General features: G+C 40.7%; 1 protein-coding gene across 16 annotated transcripts in view; it reads left to right on the top strand.

Moving 5' to 3' along the window:
- The window catches only part of TCF4 (transcription factor 4), a 339,764-nt gene that overhangs the window by 152,203 nt on the left and 166,653 nt on the right, over positions 1-20,908 (top strand). For 15 of the 16 annotated variants that reach the window (XR_008332771.1, XM_053408685.1, XM_053408679.1 and 12 more), the window contains one exon: positions 20,344-20,408. Coding sequence is in view for 14 of the 16 variants with exons in the window: in XM_053408685.1 (XP_053264660.1) it covers positions 20,344-20,408 (65 nt within the window). In the remaining 2 variants the exon portion in view is untranslated. Of the gene's footprint in view, positions 1-7,441; positions 7,447-20,343; positions 20,409-20,908 lie in introns of those variants that run through there. The other variant, XM_053408689.1, reaches the window with a different exon arrangement.

Genomic DNA, 20,908 nt, shown 5'->3' with positions numbered 1-20,908 from the left:
GCACAGGAATACAAATAACAAGAAACAGGATTTTTTACATTCAGAAACACAAATATCTTCAAATAATTATATTGTAATGAACTTAATTTCCCTCCAGTGGTAAAGAATATACAAAATATTTTTGCATTAAATATTTTTATATTTGAACTTTTATGGATGCATGAAATAAGGGTCCTTTAAAAGAATTATTTACCACTCATTTGCACTCACTGCTCTGGGTTATATGTGGATAGAGTAATGTGTGAATCTGTGCACTTATTTATATGTGTGTGTATAATTACAAATCACTAATACAGTGGTACCTTGGGTTACAAACACCTTGGGTTACAAACACTTTGGGTTACAGACTCCCCTAACCTGGAAGTAGTACTTTACCTCAGGATGAGAACAGAAATCACGCGGTGGCCGCGCGGCAGCAGCGGGAGACCCCATTAGCTAAAGTGGTACCTCAGGTTAAGAACGGTTTCAGGTTAAGAATGGACCTCCAGAACGAATTAAGTACGTAACTAGAGGTACCACTGTAGCTCAAATTTAGGAAGCATAGTGGGTGACGGCCCTGATGCTGAGGGAAGTTATCCAATATCAGAACAAGGATAGAGGCAATTTTGGATTATTCTATCTCTCTCATCTGCAGCCTCCTTCCTGTACCCTTCCCCAAAATCTGCTTTGAAGGGTAGAGAGGCTTCAGGAGGAAGGAGCAATTTATGAAAATTGCCTCCCTCTCCAATCTGCTGACAGGTGCCATTTCCTTCCAAGTGATGTTCAAATCATTGGATCCCAATCCCTATCTTGTTCACGTTTAGCCACCAAAACGGTTCTCCATTGGGCATGGTAGCTAGGCAAAACCCATGGCTAGCACAGCGCAGCATGTTAACTCTGCAGCCTTCCACCCCACTGGGGAGATATTTGGGAGAGCAAATATCCAAAGGCCACACTGGCCCATTCTTCTTTTGCATTTAGCAGCAGTAAATCCACATTTGTAGTTGTGGAGGTGCCTCATTTGTTTATGCCCATATGCTCTGGGTCTTCAGCACTCCCAGTTTGTACTTTAGCATAAAACTGGATATGTGGGGACCACTGCCTGTTTGGAAAGGCATAACGTGGGAGATTTTCATATTTATGTTACACTTTCCTCTACTTTTTTGTAGTCCCTAACTCGTTGAATCTGCTCATCGCCCAGCAGCACTTTAAGGTATTTAACAAGAGAAAATGATAATTGTTTTCTAGAATCAACAGCAGCAGCCCAGATTAACCCTAGCTCTCGCTCTCTCTTTTATCTCATGTGGGACAGAATGCCTCTTTTAAGATAATTTAATTTTTTATTATTATTGAAGTATTTACAGTATTTTTCGCCCTATAGGACACACCATCCCATAAGGCGCACCTAGTTTTTTGGGGGGGGGAATAAAGGGGGGAAAATTATTTCCCCCCCCCGGCGCGGGGCTGGGGAAGCCCGAGCTTCCCCTGACCCCAGCCCCCAGAACAGGCAACTCTCCGCAAGGCGTGGGAGCCCAGCGCCGGGCTCCCGCGCCTTGCGGAGAGCTGCGTGAAGCCTGGGTGCGCTGAGCTCAGCGCGCGCAGGCTTCGGCATGCAGGCAACTCTCCGCAAGGCGTGGGAGCCCAGCGTGGGCTCCCATGGCTTGCAGAGAGCTGCGCGAAGCCTGGAGAAGGAGAGGGGTCGGTGCACACCGACCCCTCTCGCTCTCCAGGCTTCAGCGAAAGCCTGCATTTGCCCCATAGGACACACACACATTTCCCCTTCATTTTTGGAGGGGAAAAAGTGCGTCCTATAGGGCGAAAAATACGGTATATCCCCATTTTTCTGGGCAAAAGTTTTAACGAAGCAGCTTAGAAAATGAACCACCCCATAGCAAAAACTAACATTAAATGCAATGTAATGTACGGTTGTTGAAATTATTAATTTTTAAAAAATAAAATATGAAATGCAAATAAAATCATTGAAATAAGATAGCAAAATTCAGAGAGCAAGGATAAATCACACAATAACCATTTTAAACCAGACTAGGAGTCACCAGTTTTTGAGGGTCGGTGGATGCGTTTGGAATTTTGGGAAATTGTCATGGGTGCCAGTCACAAAATGACTGCTGTAGCGGTTTGGCAAAAGCACAAAATAGCTGCTGTGGAACGTGTAGGAAAGGATGGGCTGGGGAAAACAGTTTGTCATGCATTGTGGATTTTTGAGGGGATATTTACCCAGATCTTTCAGGGGTACCACAGGAGGCAGTGGTGGGAAAACTGGCACCCACATGCACTGCACTAGTGACTCCTGCTCCAGACTGACATCAGCGGTTGAAAGCAGACTGAAATAAAAATATCTGTGAGGCCTTTTAAAATGTTGAGTAAGGAGGAATCCAGATGTACATTCCATAAGATGGAGTTCCACAACGGCAGGGTCACTGCTGTTTCTTGCTTTCTCCATTCTGATGCTGCTGTAACGTGAGTGCAGTGCAACGCGCGTGCATTATCTAAGAAATAAACTTTGCAAAATTAATCAATTCATCAACTACAAATTTCTCCAGTTGAGAGTCCCATATGCTTGCACATTTGAATCTTGAATAAAATGGCTGGTATTCAGTTGTAAGTTATACGTGTTGAAATGAATGGACCGAACATAATCATGTTCATTATTTTCAGTGGGTTTACTCTTGAGTAAAGCTCAGTGGACTACTACTTGACATTTCACATACTGAAACTATGATCCATCCAATTGAGTGCAGGAACTGAAGTGCTGGTTCTGAGCACTTAATGGGTTCCATTACTGAAGCTAAATATGTGAGAACCTGATATTTGTCTTAGTGAGAGACCACTGGGAATCCCATGTAACTGTGCTCCAAAAGGGTCAACTCTAAGTATGAGTAACGTTGGTTGTCACCCCATGACTGTATCAACCAAGGCAAATAAAACTTTTCTTGACACTTACTGGTATTGATGTCATGGAATGTTCTCAAATACTTTTGATAAAGGGAGAGAAAGCTAGAGGGTGTCACCAGCCAGCTTCTTTGGAGGAAGTTAAAATTTCTTAGGATACAATCCCACTGAATCCAATTGAATTTACTCCTGAGTAGACATGGCAGGGGTGTGGGTGGTGATCCTCCCACAGAGAACTTAAGGACAGTAGTCCAGAGAATTGGAGTTGGAGCAATGACTCATTTTCATATTATTATCCTGCATAACTGGACCAATCTAAATCCTAAATGTGGCTAGATTCCTCCTTCCTTGTGTTTTAACGTCTGTGCCATGTATAGACATAACATTAAGTAATATAAAGGTCCTAGTGTTTCTAGCAGATTTAGGAATAGAAGCTGTGTGAATGGAGATCACTATTTTAAATTGCAATAGCTTTAAGATGAAAGAAACAACATTTTGGTGAGCAGTGGGCAAGCAAAACCTATAGTGAGGTCTAATTAGGGCTACTGCTAAATTTATATGGCCCCCACAATTAAAAAAAATATTTAAAAATAAAGCAAATAAAGTATAGACTATAGTCAAACTCCTTAATTGTGATGCATTTGCTGAGTTTCCCTCTTCCATCGTCAGCCCTGCTCTCATGCCATATGGTCTACCATGGAACATTTAACTTGTCAGATATAATGGATTGTCCTGGAAGCAGATTTTTGCTTTGAGCACTCGACTCCTTTCTTGCATTTCACTCTCAGCTCCAGGCTGCAGGATGAAGGATTGTGGTGGAGCTGCAAAGAAGAAACACACAGTTGATTCCCCTTAAGAGAGTGACCTATATGCCACAAATTTTTACCCGCGAACAGAGGCATTATCCTTGTCACTGACCCTAGCAGGCTGCATGTCAGAACCATTTAAATTTGTCTGGACTTAACAGATTGTGCAAATGTTTCAGAAATCAAGTGCTTAGGAATAATAAAAGCTTGTCATTTCAACTTATGCAGCAATGTTGCAGCTCGCATTGGCCAAGCAATGAGTATTATTTATTGTGACCTACGTGTAACCTAAACTGCCTGCTTTGTAGATCTTGGGTACCATCCACCGATCCCTGCTGTCGTGCAACTTCCATTTATTTCAATGGCGCTTGCATGGTCTCCCATTCAAGCTCCCATGACTATAATTGGAAGCTGTGCTTATTCACCTAATAAACTTAGCACATGTCCCCCAAGATCACTGAACGTGTGTGTGTGTGTGTGTGTGTGTGTGTGTGTGTGTGTGAAAGAGAGAGAGAGAGAGAGAGAGAGAGAGAGAGAGAGAGAGAGATTTTACTACTCTGTTTATATTTACTATATATTTATATTTAGCATATCTTTACAACCAACAAATCTACATCAGATTAAAAAAGTTTGGAAGTACAAGTAGAGGAATGTTTAGGGTAACCACAGAGTTCCATCTTGCAAAATGTAGGGTTTATTTGCTGGGTCTAAATAGACAAATAGAGGAGTGGGATATTTTCCAGCTACCACTGTAGCTGCCCGCAATACCTTGGTTTTGCAGTAGTGGCAATACTCAGTTCCTGTTTTAGTACGATGTATTTCTTACAAGTGTTAGTGATAGACTCTTAACTTTTTTTTGCTTTTAATTCTTTTCCTATGAGCTGCTGAATTCAATAAAAGGTGTACAATCAAAAACTTTAGAATTTTCTGCTGCTTTGGCTCCAAAATCCATTATTGTGTAGAAGGGGGGAAGATTTAGAAAGTGCTAAAAAGTTATTCTCTTCTCAAAGTTTCAGTTGATGGCTGCTTAAAAATAACACGTGCTGCTTGATTTTCTGAAAGTATCAGTATGTGAGAGCAACCATAAATTTGTTTCAAATAGTGGTGATTTTTCCCCCCTACAGCACACCTGACATTATGTTGATTATTGGAAGAAGTGGCAAAATTCCCTGTATTTTCAGAACAATTTGCATACCTGTGGCAAAAGAGGAAAAAGCAGGTCTCAAGTGTAACTATCATATTAGGTTATGGATGCCCTCTGCTGGATAATGCTAATTTGATCCTTCTGGATGGATTTCTTAAACTTTTCATTGGTCTTTCACTTGGGAAATTCCTAATATTACCTTATTCCCTTGCTTACCAATTATGTTATCCAGTGCTTTTCCCCCTGGGGGTACGCAGGGAGTACGGCACACCCCTAAACATTTTGTGAATCTTAAGTTTGGCCCGATTGAGGGGCAATATTTCAATATGAGTAAGAAAATGAGAGTACCCCTAAACATTTTTTTTTTAGAAAAAAAGCACTGATGTTATCTGAATTATTGGTTTCTTATATTATCATTAGTAGATGTCCATTTGCCAACAAGGTTAAAGTATAAATTGCTGAATTATTTTTAGTATTTTCTTACGAAAGCTAACCACACAGCACTGTGAAACTCTCATTATTTGGATACCCTAATACGATCACAATTCCTTTAATGGATATAGTTTGATTTCAGGGTGCTGTGAATAGTACAAAGTGCTGAAATAGATGAAGCACAGCTAGCATATATGAGGATTTAGACATGTTCCAAACTTAGTGTATTTTCCTAGTGATAGCTCGTCACTGTGAGCACTTAAAAAATTACCATTAAGGCAGCTCTGAAGGAGGAGAGGTAAAGTTAGCTGGGATTGGTAAAGTAATATATATTGCACTAAAATGAACCGTGTAGGCAAAATAAAAGCAAGACATAGCATTCTATATTTGCTTTTCAGATATGGATGTAAAGTATAAAGGTCAATCATTGTATTGCATCTTTTTAAAATCCTCCTTCCCTCCCTAGCATGTGTGTGCGCACAGGTACATATAGACCTGTACACACACACACCTAAACAGCCCCATGAATCTTTGCCTATTGATCTGTGATAATATCTAAGTACATCTGATAAAGGCACTTTTGCTTCGACGTTTTGTTTTTAAACTGCTTTCAAGTTTGTGGTGTGTAAAAACATAGGAATAGACCTGCAGGGTCAGGCTAGAAGCCCATCTAGTCCAGAACTCTGTCCTCACCAGATGCCCATGGGAAGTCTGCAAACAGGACCTGAGCACAGCAGCGCTCTCCCCTCCTGTGGCTTCTTTCTGGCAAGTGGTATTCAGAAGCATGGAGGCAGAGTATATCTGTACCTACAGCATATTCTCTGATTCCCGCAGTGCACTCTTGGGTGCACCTAGTGCAATGGTTTTCCAACTGCGTTGTGGAGAGGCCTGGGCTATTTGGGGCAAATTGTCTATCAGAGGTTTCTCCATGAGAAGATTGGTTATGGTGAACAAGTTCCCCCGAAAGATAGCTTGCTCCCCACTCCTGGGGCAAGTATACATTTGGTATGAGATGTAGATGCCTTTTGGAGGTGCTGTACGCATGACATCATTCCCATGTGATGGCCTGAAGAAAAATGCCAGCATAATTTGGCAGGGGGACTCCCCTCCCCAAGCCTCCTCTTCCAATGGAAAAAATGATTTACAAAAAAAATAGGACATGTTTTCTTTTAGGATGATGAGCAAATATTTAAGACAGGGTACTTACTTACTTTGACCAAACTGCGGGAGGCAGTGGAAGACAGGAATGCCTGGCGTGCTCTGGTCCATGGGGTCACGAAGAGTCGGACATGACTAAACAACTAAACAATAACAACAACAACTTACGTATATATGTACCCCCCCCCGCAAATTTCTAAAACCGTGTATCAGGAAGACCTTTATGCAAGACTATGTACAGTATCAAGACCATTACGATTTCTGTAGGTAAAGGTAAAGAACTGCTGGACGATTAAGTCCAGTCAAAGGCAACTATGGGGTGGGGTGCTCATCTCACTTCAAGCCAAGGGAGCCGGCATTTGTCCACAGACAGCTTTCCGGGTCATGTGGCCAGTATCACTAAATTGCTTCTGGTGCAACGGAACACTGTGACAGAAGCCAGAGCGCATGGAAATGCCATTTACCTTCCTGCCACAGTGGTACCTATTTATCTACTTGCACTGGTGTGCTTTCAAACTGCTAGGTTGGCAGGAGCTGGGACAGAGCAATGGGAGCTCACCACCGTCATGCGGATTTGAACCGCCAAGCTTCCGATCAGGAGCCAACAGTTTCTGTACACTGACGGCAAACAAGTCCTCAGTTGTACATTGAGAGTATAACTCTCAAATGCAAGAGCAAGATGCATTTCTGCTTGGAGCTCGCTACCATTGACAACAAGAGAAGAAAGAAAGATTCAGTGCCTTCTTTGATTGTGACCTTCTGCTTGTTGGCCTAGTTGGTAGATCTGTTTCTGTCCTCTTGACTAGGCCACAAAGGATTGGGACTGGGAAAAAGTACAGAGCAATATAATTTTGTTTCCATCCTATTCATGCAGCTGCAAATCTGTTGGATCCAAGATTTAAAGGCAGAAATGAAAGTGTCTATCTTACTGTTTCTGAATTTGACAGGGTTATAAAGCAAGCAGCCCACTTAGGGCTTGGTGCTTGAAAGGTACTCTCAAATGTTTCAGAATACAGAGCATCTTCAGCTATTTGATCAAATGAGTACAGTCTGGGATTCTGCCAAGCATATCCCTCCTGCAACATGGTGGCAAGGCCTCCTCTTTCTATTCTTACCTACTTCAGATAGCTCCATCTTCTGCAGCACGTGAAGCTGGTCTGTCTTTGGAAATACTCACACCAAATCAGGAAATCATGTAAAAGCTCAGGAGCTAGTTTTAATCTGGGCAAGCCTTCGGTTTTTAGAAATCCATGTTAAATATGATGACAATGTAAAGAAACAGAAATTGATTGTGATAGCTTAGAAAAAGAGTCTGATTACATTTCATGTGGTGTTCATTGATGCTTTCCTCCTCTCCTCTCTCTTTGTTTGCTTGACACCTGTGGAGAAAACCCCAAAAATGTGTGTCTCGCCTCCCCCTGTCTTCAAAATTTCTGGAAATTTTACATCTTTATCCCCATCCCATACTATTTGTGTTTCTAAAACAGGGGTCAGCAAACTTTTTCAGCAGGGGGCCGGTCCACTGTCCCTCAGACCTTGTGGGGGGCCGGACTATATTTTGAAAAAAAAAATATAAGCAAATTCCTATGCCCCACAAATAACCCACAGATGCATTTTAAATAAAAGCACACATTCTACTCATGTAAAAACACCAGGCAGGCCCCACAAATAACCCACAGATGCATTTTAAATAAAAGGGCACATTCTACTCATGTAAAAACACTCCGATTCCCGGACCGTCTCTGGGCTGGATTTAGAAGGCGATTGGGCCGGATCAGGCCCCCGGGCCTTAGTTTGCCTACCCATGCTCTAAAGCATATTCCACTGAAATGGTTATAATGCATTTAGTGCCGATAATGCATTTTGAAGTGCTTTCTGCCTACCTATGTACACAGAGAGTGCTTTCTCAGGTCACCTCTTATTGGGGCAGACAGTGACAAAGTTTCCTGGTGCTTTAGGTTTTGTTTTTTACCCACAAATCACCAGAGCAAGGATAGGTGGTAATATTTTTTGCCTTTCCTCTGATCTGGTTTTATGAGGACACACACAGCAAATAGAGTTTGGCCATATGATTGGAGGGAGATGGGTGCTTCTGGCCCTCAGACTTGTGGGTGAATGTAAAGGGGGGATTAAAAAGGTCAACTGGCAGCACTGAGAATAGTGGGTCACGATGGCAGCAAGCGCGCAGGTAAGTGGGGCAAATTTTACATCTTGCCTAAAATTAACTGAAATAATTTTATAAACCTCCATCCTGCCTCCTTTTACCAGGCCATCCTTATACTTCAATTATGATAGGACCAAAGATGCACCAGCAGAATGACAGATACAGTGGTACCTCGGGTTACATACGCTTCAGGCTACATACGCTTCAGGCTACAGACTCCGTTAAACCTGAAATAGTACCTCGGGTTAAGAACTTTGCTTCAGGATGAGAACAGAAATTGAGCTTCGGCAGCGGGAGGCCCCATTAGCTAAAGTGGTGCTTCAGGTTAAGAACAGTTTCAGGTTAAGAACGGACCTCCGGAACAAATTACGTACTTAACTCAAGGTACCACTGGACACACACAGGGTTGAACTAAATGACTCTTCCAACTCTTTTAAGATTCTGGGATTTGCCCCTCTCGCTGTGCATCCTTTAGCCTTATATACAATACATCCCATTTACCATGTTGTCCTTTCGTTCATTATATGGACAGATAAAGCTGACCTATACTGCAAATTCACCCCATACACTTAAAGTGAATCCAGTGCATGTTTAAATCACATGACATTCCCCAAAGAATCCTGGGTACTGTAGTTTTCCCCATCACAAGCCCTTAACAAAGTACACTTCCCATCATTCTTTGGGGGAAACCATGTGCTTTAAATCAGTGCTGTGTGTGCTTTCAATGTGTGGTGTGGATCTGGAAGCAGACTGCTGGTCCACCGGACCCACTATTTTCTATTCTGACTGGCAGCAGCGCTCCAAGCCCTCAGGCAGCAGCATAATGGTGTGAAAATTTGAGATTACAAAACCTGGTTTACTTTTAGGACAAAAGACAGCCCTCTGGCCAGAATGGGAATTGCTCTTCATAATGATCCAAACTGGATTTATCCACTAGCCTAAAGATAAGGTTTAAAAATAGATATTCCGAGCCATTTGCTGACCCACATGGTTTGTTTTACCAAACAAAAAACTGGATCAAAGAAGCAGTAGTGATCTAAAGTATATGTGCATGGACTTCATGATGGTTAAGAATCCAAGAATTGTCTGCTGGATCAGACCAGTAATTCTTCTAATTCAGCAACTGCCTTCCTACAGGGGTCAGCCAGATTCCTCTAGGAAACCCACAAGGAGGTTGTGAAGACCACAATCTTCACTAGTTACTTTATCTGCAACATCTTCAGAGGTATACTGGCTCTGTATTTGGCTTCACTGTCATGGCTACCAGTCCATCAATGTCTACCTGCCATGAATCTCCCTAACTCTTTTTAAAACCGTCTAAGCTAGTGGCTATCTATGCTTATTGTCCTCCTTCAATTCTGTTCCTTTCATGACTTCAGAAATCTGTAACTCAGTTGTTTTAAGATAGCTGTGCTTCCTTGTTGACTGAAAAGCCAAAGTTTCCAGATACTTAATCAAGCACCAGCAATATCAAGCAATGGCCTCTTGGCCTGCTGGCCCCTAACCAATGATGGGTTATTTTGCTTTTAATCCAGACTTTCCAGAGGCTTGAAAGAGCAGGTGCTTATTTCTGCATTTGAACTAGGCTTAAAAATACTGAGATAAAAGGAAGCTTCTTGTAATAGGTAGGTTTCTTGGACCACTGTTCAGCCATAACAAAAATGAGATCAACGGTCCATGAAAGCCTTATGAGCAATGGGGCTACTCCAGGTTCTCCCGGATTTGCTTCTTACCCCTGAAATACAGCCCTTGCCCCCTTTCTGTTGCCTAATTGTCATGCTACTGGATTAGTCACTTCCAGGGACTTTGTCAGATATAAGAGACCATGGAAGTTTAGGCTCATGCTTTGTGTGGTATTTTGAGACTTGGTGGGCTTGGGGTGTGAAATAAAGGATGGTGCTTAAATTGATCTCAGTATTCCTGCTTTAAATAGTGTATTTGGGACATAGATGTAGATTTTTAAAAATCCTATATTTATTTGATGGCTAAGGTGAGAGTCTGAACCCACTGTGAACGTGTATTTTTTGCCTGAACGGCATATTTTATTTTATTTTCACTTTTACTGGGGCTAGTGGGCAGCCTGCATCTCATTCGGCTGTTAGGCTGCCAATGCCGCAGTGGGGTCTTTTGCATATGTCCTTAGGGGGTTGTTTGGGTGTGCAATTGTTGAGAAGGTACCGTGTGTTTATGGGTGTAAGTTTTGGTGAATGAGTGTTGGTATAGGTTGAGATACAGGTATGTTAGTAGACACAGAATGAGTGTGTTGAGTAAATTGAATCATATTTTTGGATTTGATGTATTTTCTTTTTGTAAAGGACTTTGCAATCTTTTCTTATGGAATCTATATATACATACTTCAAAAAAATACCTACATATTTTCCTGAATGATGGTTGGACAGTGTTCTTGAAGCTACCAACATGAGTCTGACCAAACTGCAGGAGACAGTGGAAGACAAGAGTGCCTGGCATGCTCTGGTCCATGGGGTCACGAAGGGTCGGACACGACTAAAAAACAACAAATTTTCCTGACTATCCCCCCTCCCAGCTTTCAAATCCTGAGATTTAGATGACTGGTGAAAATACATTTGTATTTCAGATGTAAAATAAACTGTACTGTAGTGGATAATCAGGAACTCTCTGCTCCCAGACATTGGGACTGAGGTGTAGAGTGCTACATGAATGAAATCTGCTTGTTTATTGAGTTTATTTTGCCTAGAAAAAGCAGACAAATTTAGAGATGAATCATGGTGGTAAAATATTTTTTAACCCAAGAAATAGACTTGCTTTCAAGGCTACTTGCTTTCAATAGTAACATATTTGTTTTGTTAGCCTTAATTGAAGGACCATATTATATCTGTATTGTTTTCAGTTCCTGCATCTATTGAACGCATCACTATTTCCAGTCCAGGATATTCAGAACTATTTACTTACCATTTTCTTTTTTAAAAATGGTAGTATTGTTCAAGCACAATTTAAGGCTGTGACTCCCTAGTGTTCTTTGTGACACAAACAATATATGTATCCTCTGTAAGCGTTGAGGTTGTGGATCCATTAGGAAACCTGAATTGTCAATGCTGGACAAATATTTATTGGTACTAACTTTAAAAAAAGGCATGAAAAATACTATACATTGCATTATGTAGTCCTTATGCATTAGTATCAGATATTAAGATTATAAACTGGCTAAGAGAGGGGGGTGTTTTTAGGTGGGGGTGTCTTACTGTTATCATTGTATTAGATGTGGGGAAATAGTGTCCAGGAAGTAATTAATTTTTTTTGTAAAAATTCTGTGCCACATTTCAGAGCACAAAGTTTTTCCAAGGTGGCTTATATTCATATTAAATCATTTTTTAGTAACACTGATTTGCTCAGACTTTCATTGACCCAAAAGACTGGATCCTGTTTTACATGTTTGAGTCTTCTGAATTTCTGCTCCATATGCTTTTGTGTGTTTTTATACTGCTGTTTTGCTGGTTTTTGCTGGTTTTAAGTTGTGTTTCAGTTTCAACGTTTGTTTTTAGACAGTAGACCACTTGGGGTTTTTAAAATATTAAGCAGTTCATAAAAGTTTTTAAATAAATATTATCTAATACATTAAGACTGAAACAACAGCATAAAACTCATCAGAAAAGCAAGTTAATAGTATCACTTTTTTGTAAATAAATAAATCAGACATTGAACGGTAGCAATTTAAAGTCCATCTTACCATTTTGTTCAAAGGCAGAATAGATTAAAGACTTTTAAGAAAAGAAAACAGGGAAGAAGCCCCCCCCAAAGGCTCTCATGACAGAGAGTTCCACAGATAAGGGGCCACAATGGAAAAGGTCCTGTCTCTTGTCCACACCATTAGTAAGGCAAGGTCTGCTGTTGCAGATGATATATGTGATTAAACTGATTAAAGACACTGCTAGCCATTGCTACTGCCACAGATAGGTGAGTCAAGGAGGACACACATAAACACCCCATCCCGAGATGTAAACTTGAGCCTAGAGAGAGGTCAACTCCATCCAGTTCCAGTACCGATGCGGCAAGGTGTGCGATCGGCAGTGGCTCTGGCAAGCAATTGGCAGTGGTGGGCAGGCAGGTGAGTGATTGGCGGAAGTGACCCCCCCCCCACAAAAAAGCTAAACAACTTAATTTCTTAATTTTGGGTTAAAAAAAATTGGGGTTGTCTTATACATGGGGCGTCTTATACACAGCAAAATACAGTATATTTGCTTTTATTTCTCCACTATCAGAACTCTACTGGTTGAGTCTTCAGCTGGGCTTCTTCTGTGTGACTAAAGTTGCCCTTTTTCATTTCTTCAATTTCTCTTTCTTTCTTTCTTTCTTTCTTTCTTTCTTTCTCTCTCCTTCCTTCCTTCCTTCCTTCCTTCCTTCCTTCCTTCCTTCCTTCCATGTTCATTAAAATGTGAAACAGCACTTCCCACTTGCAAACTAGCAACTTTGCTAACGTTGCAGTATCAATTTGATCTTAAAACAGCAGCGGTGGCAGCACAATGACTATCGATTACACAATGACTATCGATTATGCAGGAATAAACCACAACTTGGTAGACTGTTGAGAAGCAATAATTTGGATTAACCAGCTACCAAAATAATGAGCAAGTACTGTGTTACATGCACTTAGGTCAACAGTGTTCTGTGTTGGGTTTAACTTCAGGATTTCTCCAAGTACTATCTGTTTTGAAGGCTGTTTTGTGTGCATGCTAAAATACCCAAGTGGAAACTGGGGCAAAAGCATCTCGGGGGATAAGTCTCCAATCAATGGCATGTTCTTGGACAGTTTTCACTTATTCCACACATGCCAATTTTGCAATGCCCCTGTTTAAACCTGGATGCCCTCCAGATGCTGAACTACAGTGCCCATCGTCCCTGACTGTTGGCCATGTTGGCTGGGGTTCATAGGACTTGGAGTTAAGCGACATCTGGAGGGCCACACAATAGCCACCCCTTCTTTAAACGAATAGGGTCAACACAGGAATTGGCACAGTCCTGCGCGTGGTGTGAGGTGCATTGAATCAGCTTGACACCTGAAAAACTGCCCACCTGGAAGCATCCTTCTGTTAAGTGCAGCTTTAAGGCTTTCATTTCCTTTGTCTTATGGTGGCTCTGTAAAACTACTATCTTCTGTTGTAATAGCACGTTGCACTGGCACTGCAATGTCTCTTTAGAAACAATCAATCTTTATTGCATGTCACTGTATATACTGAAGTCTTTCACTTTGTGAAAACACCAGCATTCTTCAGTGTGTGTGTCCCCCAATATCTCTGAAGCACCTGCAATTCTTGTAGCGCCTCTAAAGTTATTCTAATATCCTGTTGACTTGGGATGCTTAATACAATTGTTCAATTCAGATGTCACAAAACCTAATCTCTAAACTAGGCATAGGCAAACTTGGCCCTCCAGATGTTTTGGGACTACAACTCCTATCATCCCTAGCTAACAGGACCAGTGGTTAGGGATGATGGGAATTGTAGTCTCAAAACATCTGGAGGGCTGAGTTTGCCTATGCCTGCTCTAAACAATGGATTGGAGATCATGAGTGCACCATAGATTTGGGAGCTTCTTGTGTGCTGTTTCTATCATCCAGTTTGTATGTAATATGAACCATAATTCACTCTGATGCCTGAATTGGGTAAACTATGGTTAGAGGCAACCAAATCCCACTTCAGATCATGGTTTTCAGACAAGTCCTGGTTACTGCTAATAGCGGTGGTTCCTCAGCAGGGTAGTGGAGGCACAAAGAATCTCCCAGTGGTGTTGTGGGGATGTTGTGGAGTGAAGCAGGAAGGATGGAGGAGTTCTAGGCTGCAGGTGGCTGGCCTGCTTGTGTCCCAGTGAGCTCAACACTGCATCTCACTGCCTCCACCTCCTACGTGAGCCACCACTGGCTAACAGAGTGTGCTGATTGAGATGTAATGATGAGCTTTGGTTAGAACAAACAAGGAAACAGAGTAGGGAATCTTCATGTAAGAGCAGAGGGGCACCATGTGAATCTGCTGCAGATTCCTATTTCTTAAAACCATGGTTTGGAAATCAGACTTTGGTGATGTCTGAATCAAGCCAGCGTTGGACTGAAATTAAGTTCTGTATCAAACAATTCCTGTGGCTCTCTGCAGTGCTGGATTTCTTTTGACAGCCAGCTGCATTTGGTATCAGTAAAATACCAAGCTTTGGGCAACTTCTCTATTATTGCTGTGTGGTCCAAAAGGACAGTTAGCCTCCCTTGAGATGTGAGCAGTACCTACCACACTACATTCTGGTGAATAAGTTTTTAGAGTTGAACATTTAATAATCCTCTCTGGAGGGTCCTTTAGAGCAGTTCTGGGAGGTTTCTGCAATTGCGGAGGTGGGCACTAAGAGAGGGCGAGCCTGCTCATGCAATATTGTGCTGACTGATTGATGTGGAAAAAACCCCAAAGTGCAATATGTACTAAAGGGCGGGGGGGGGAGTATGTACCTTTTTTGTCTATATGATGTGCGATAGAAAAAAGTATGGAAATAATTCAGCTAAGCGGTTTTTTAAAGGCACTTGGGCCATCATGTAGCCAGCTGCATATCTACACACTTATTTTAATTGGAACCCTGTAATTGGTAGTTGCTTTTTAAAATGGGATTGCCAGCCAGGACAAGATTGTCTCATTTTCCAAGCACGAGCCGCCCATGTACACCACCGTAGCTACTCAAGTCTATGAGAGACGCTGAAGTTAAGCAAAAAAGAAAAAAGGAAAGGGGGAAAAACCTCCCCCACTTCTCTGTTCTACTTTGATGGATTTTCATTTTTCAGTTCCTGGTGATTTTTATTTTAGTCTTGCAGTAAAAATAGGAGCTTGGGCCCAGAGAGAAGCAGTCCCCCAGCTGAGAAGTTCGCAATCCAAGCACATCAGAAGTTTGTTGACCATCATGGTTTCATCTAAAGCCAAACTGAAGCTGAAAACTCTACCTCTGGGATCATTTGCAATTGTATCTGGATTTTGCAGCTTGAGCCCAAGTTTCTGAGAATTTTAAGATGTAAGATCAACATGAACACTGAAGCAAAATCCCTCACAACAATAGCTGCTCCTCCAGTTCCCTCAGCAGACAGAAAGGAGTTGCCCTGTGCCTCATTATTTTCCATGGCAGAGTAAAAACAAGGTGCCCTATCTTTCAGAGCAAAAGAAAAATGTTATGTGTGAGAGTTAGATGACTTGCATTTATTCTTTGCAAGTTGCTTAAATTTTCTACTTAATTCGATTAATTTTTCAAAGCACACCATGGAGAGGCAACTGGCTTCTTCATTGACTGATTGGAAATCCTATACTGCTTCTCTTTTTCTCTGACTCTCTTGCTCTTTATTACAGTACATCTCAAATGCTTGCAAATGCATAGTAAGCAGTCAATTGAGTTCATTTTAGAGAGGCTTCCTTTTTATTTTTCGGGTGTTTATTGGGTGCACGGGTGTGGATTATGCCTTGGAGAAGAGCCTTGGCAGTTCAAAGCCTGCTTCTCTTTATATGTATTTTAACTGGAGTGTATTTATTTATTTTAAAAAAGCATTAGTATTATTGATAATATATTTCCTACCCTGAAGACCACTACTTGCAAAATATATGTGTTATTGCTGTGAGCCAGCCTCTCGTTCGAAACCCTGGTTTTGATGATCATGCTACCATCATGTAAAAATAGATCTTTTGTGTTAGCAATTGACATGGTATTGGTCTTCTTTGGTCAAAGGGAAGGGTAAAAAAACAAATTAATCAGATACTTGACAAGATTTGTTATTAGCTGAAATTTCAATACTTTACCCTCCCCAGTTCATACAAATATATATATATTAACGAGTACATTAGATTTTTTTTTATTTAAAAAAGATGGACAGCAGTACTCCGTGCAGTAAAAGACTTGAGCGATTAATGCTACCCTTATGCCTCTTTTGAGTAGTTGTAGCCATGGGGCTTGGCACTTCCACCATTGTCTTCGTGCCAAAAAATATCCGCAGCGACTGCCGCATTCTAGTACAGGAGGGTTGAGTCGAAAATTCCGCAGTGAATGCGTCGAGTTTCTACATTGCTGTAGACTCTTTCTTTTTAAAACAGATCCCCCCCAATCCATTTAAAAACAAACAATCGTTTGTACCACCCCAGTTAAGAAATAGACATCCTGGATTGCTGGGTTTCAGCAGCACCTGAGAATGTTGCAATATTGTAAAGTAAGCATAGAAATTCTGGTTGATCTTTCTTTAAAAAAACAAAAAAACCATGCACACAAATAGTTACTTAAAGAGCCTACTCTAGCATATTATCAACACTCTTTCAAATTTTATTATCTGAAACAAATGTGCCAGTGAATTTTAAGCAGAAAATCAACATAAGAGTGCAGCTAATTTTAAATGGACAGGTTTTTTTTTTTACAAATGATTTTTTCCCCTTCCACAAAACGAAATGTCATTTACAAAAAAAAGTCTGTTCGTTCCATAATGACAATTGATAGTGAATATATACAAACACAGAAACAGACAGATACCCAAGCACACACTCATCTCCAAAGGGTTTCTTGTAAATTTTGATTATTTTGTTCTTAACTGGGAGGAATCTGGTTGGATTTGAGAGCAAAAATAAAGATGCAATGAAAGTTAAAGGCTTACACTATTAGAATGAAATGTGTTCACTCATGATCTCCAAAGCTATCTATTTGGTGGTAAAAGTGGATGCTACAGATGAAATCTTTACAAGGAGCATAATCCTAAAAAAAAAGTCAATCTCCTGCTGGTTGCTATGTCTCTTTGGTACCTCACAGACTTCGACAGAGTCCTGGACGAGTGCCCATTGATGTCATGGAAACACTCAAATTACTGAGAATGATTCATGTCTGTGCTGTTCTCTTATCCTCCCCCACACAAATAGAAGTAGATTTTTAACCCTGACAACTTGTAATTTGCAGTGCGTTTATTTTTGTATCTGGATAAATATTTTTTAACAACTGAAATTAAAACAAGGCAGCCTGTGACTGATCTGATAGTAAGGAGGCGGACAGGTATTCACATGCAGCAAATAGAAATGTTTGCTGGGCTCTTTGTACAATAAGGTTGCGATTGTTGGCTTTATTCCTCTGCCCCTCACCCCAACGTTAAATTTTATTGCTTCAGTTCACCTAGTAGATTCACCTAGTAATGAAGTTCTCCTTACAGGTGCAATGCTGAGTAAAAGCTACACTGCACCTATTCCTTTCAAAGACCCCTGTCCACCTTGCTCCCTGTTTTGTGTCTTGTTAACTCAGTATTTGAATTGGTCATAGCTTCTGCTATATTACTACTGTCCTTTGTATTAATTGCACCATGTTACTGACTTAAGTCATAAACTGAGTTTAAGAAATATTGCTTTCTTGGTCTGTAGACAAATTCATTCTGTAGTGTTGGTTCTGTTTTCTGCCAAGGCACAGATGATTCAAGAACAGGTTACAAGATCTTACTTTTTCTGGCCGTATAATGAGTTCAGTCTATGGAGATATTCTGCTGTAAATGCTCCATTGAAAGTGGCAGACTAAATGGGAGCACAGTTGCGTGTTCATGTAATTCCTATTCCTTTCCAATACGAGAGCCCCCCCTCCCACGAGTGTGCCCTGTATTTCTAAACAGGGTAACTGAATACAAATAATTTCATATGAGCATGTTAACATCTGCAGATGCCATTTTAAGAGCTTGTAGAATAAGCACAACCACAATTTGTCAGTGTGACTTTATTTTATACCATAAAGTCACATAACTTAGGCACTGTTTTTATTGAAGCCTAGCCATATTCAGCAAATATTAAATAGTGCCTTACATGTATTTAATTAAGTGAAGACTAGGTTTTTTGACATGCATTCAACACTGTCTCTGGGAAATGAAGTAGCAGATTCTTAATGTACTTTATTCAATATTTTCAGTGCAAAAAAGTAAGCATTTTCTTTTTCATTGGTTATGATTCTGTGAAATTCAGAATGCGTATTACATTCTCAAATAAAATTCTTTAAACCACAGGCACTTGTGCAAAGGACATGTCTTTGATAGTGATAGTAATTAAATGATTCATTTGCAGGGGTAATGTACTGTACTACGTATAGTCAGTTATTGCGATTTATTATATGCTTGATTGGGAAAACAACCTGAACTCTGCATTACATTAGATCTGTACACCCAAGTGTCATTATTGTTGACCACCCATTGGTAAATCGTACATGAATCAAATGTAGTTGATATCCAATCACATTGTGTTATATGTGGTTCTTGCTGTACTAAGCCATTTAATCTTATCTCTGGTGATCTTGTATGATCCCCATAATTGCAGGTATGCCCTTGCCCACTTTATCTTAATCTATAACTTCCTCGCTATAGGAGTCTTGATCACTTGGGTGGTTTTCATGCCATCTCTTTGATATCAGCACCCATATTGTTCTTTGTTTCCCTCGTGGAACAGGGCTATTAGGGTTTCATGTTTTTCACCAGTCAAATCCCACACCCCCTACCCCCCCCCCAGGTTTTTTAATGTTCACCTTTACATTTGGAAACTCTTTTCTTACTGAAGTAACAAGAACTATTTTTGACTATGTTATGTGCAGTTAGTGTTCTAAAGGAAATCAAAGGAGCATATAAGGGAATCAAATTAGGTACTTAGAGTTGGCACAGAAACCCAGCACTCTATTCAAATCCTTTGCAGTTCTGAGGCAGCTGAAACGCTGGTAGGAAGCGACATTTTTTGATCCAAATTTTTCTTTCCTGAGTGTAACTGCCGAGCTCAGGTCATTCGCTAGGGAATTACACTGAGAAAGAGTGAGAAGAATCAGACTTCTGAAAGGTTTCTTTGCTAAATTCACCATCTGGAGAGCTTCTGATTGATTACCTCTGACCTCACTGGTGACTGCAGTGTAATCAGTGAGAATTATTATGGTCAGGTCATGACACGGTAACCTTCCTGCTGTGTACGTAAAAATAAATTTACTCAGGTTTTAGGGATGGGGTGAAAAGGAAGAGGAAAGGAGAGTTGTTTGCTTCTTGAGAGAGGTTGCTGATCCTGTTTCAGGGCTTTAGGAAACATGAGTGACATTTGGAATGAGAACAGGGCATTTATTTTCTTTTTTTCATCATACCAAATCTTGAAGGTGACTTACAACACAGTCCCCCAAGAACTTCTTTTTCACTAGTCCTGTGGAAATGAATGGCAGTTGCGCAAGAAGAGTGTGTCAGTAGGCCTATCTAGTTATGTCGTTATGAAGGGCACCAGAGGCCAAACTAGATAAGACTATGAGCAGTCCATGATGGACTGCCCTTATTCATTTATTTATGCTTTTGGTTTTAAAGCAACCGTGAAGCTTCCTTCCAAATTGTATCTTTGCTATAGCCCTGTAAAGCTTACTCTTTCACCCACACCACCAGTCTATGCCCCGCCCCAGCCCCGTGTCCCATACAATGGAATGTGAAGTAGCCCCCAGACTGAACTCTGTGATGAAGGCTTTTAATGAGTAGGAACTTTTCCCTATGTAATAAGACTTCAAGTTTGGGCAAATGGAGTATTTTCTATGGAGGGTGGATTGTAGCTCTGAAATGAAAATGCATAATATGCAGTGATTTTGTTCTATTCCAGGATTATAGAAGTTGAAGCTGAAGAAAAGAGATAGACAGTGCAACCCAATATAGTCTGCTATATAGATAAAATAATTATGCAGTATATTATTTATAGAAATGCATATGTCAGCTAACACTACTTTCTCTGTTGTTGTTTTTTAAAAAACAGGTAAATCAGAAAGGGGCTCCTATTCATCATATGGGCGAGACTCAAACCTACAGGGTTGCCACCAGGTAAGAGCCAGCCATGATACGGGAAAATGTACGGTCTTACGATTTATCCCAAACATGATTTTTGTGGATTATGCAGTCTCAGTCTTGAGGACACCAGATGGTTTGCAAAGGAGTCTTTAACAAAATTTAATTTGTGTTTGAAATTGTAGATGTTAAGACATTTTTCTAGTTCCTTCTGATTATTGTCTGTGGATTTCAATTAGTAACTTGTTCAATATCCTCGTATCATGTTGGTAGAGTATTGATCAACCTCCTTCCGTACCGTTTTCAACATGACAATTCCTGACTAATGGCACAACTTAAGGAATTGTAAAGGGAGAGCACCCACGGAGGATGTGTAAGACCCTTGCTTTGGATGGCTATTGCAATAAATTACAGTTTTCATAGAGTCTGTATGATGTTGTGTGAAAACAGGGTTGTATTGAAGGATAAAAATGTCTGAGAAAATATGATTTGTTGTCCCTTTTTGTTTCTGAATTGTTTTTGGCTGGAAGTCAAGG

The sequence above is a fragment of the Podarcis raffonei genome, chromosome 11 (assembly GCF_027172205.1).
Source record: "Podarcis raffonei isolate rPodRaf1 chromosome 11, rPodRaf1.pri, whole genome shotgun sequence".
NCBI classification, from domain to species: domain Eukaryota; kingdom Metazoa; phylum Chordata; class Lepidosauria; order Squamata; family Lacertidae; genus Podarcis; species Podarcis raffonei.
This window is presented reverse-complemented; position numbering and strand designations above follow the sequence as displayed.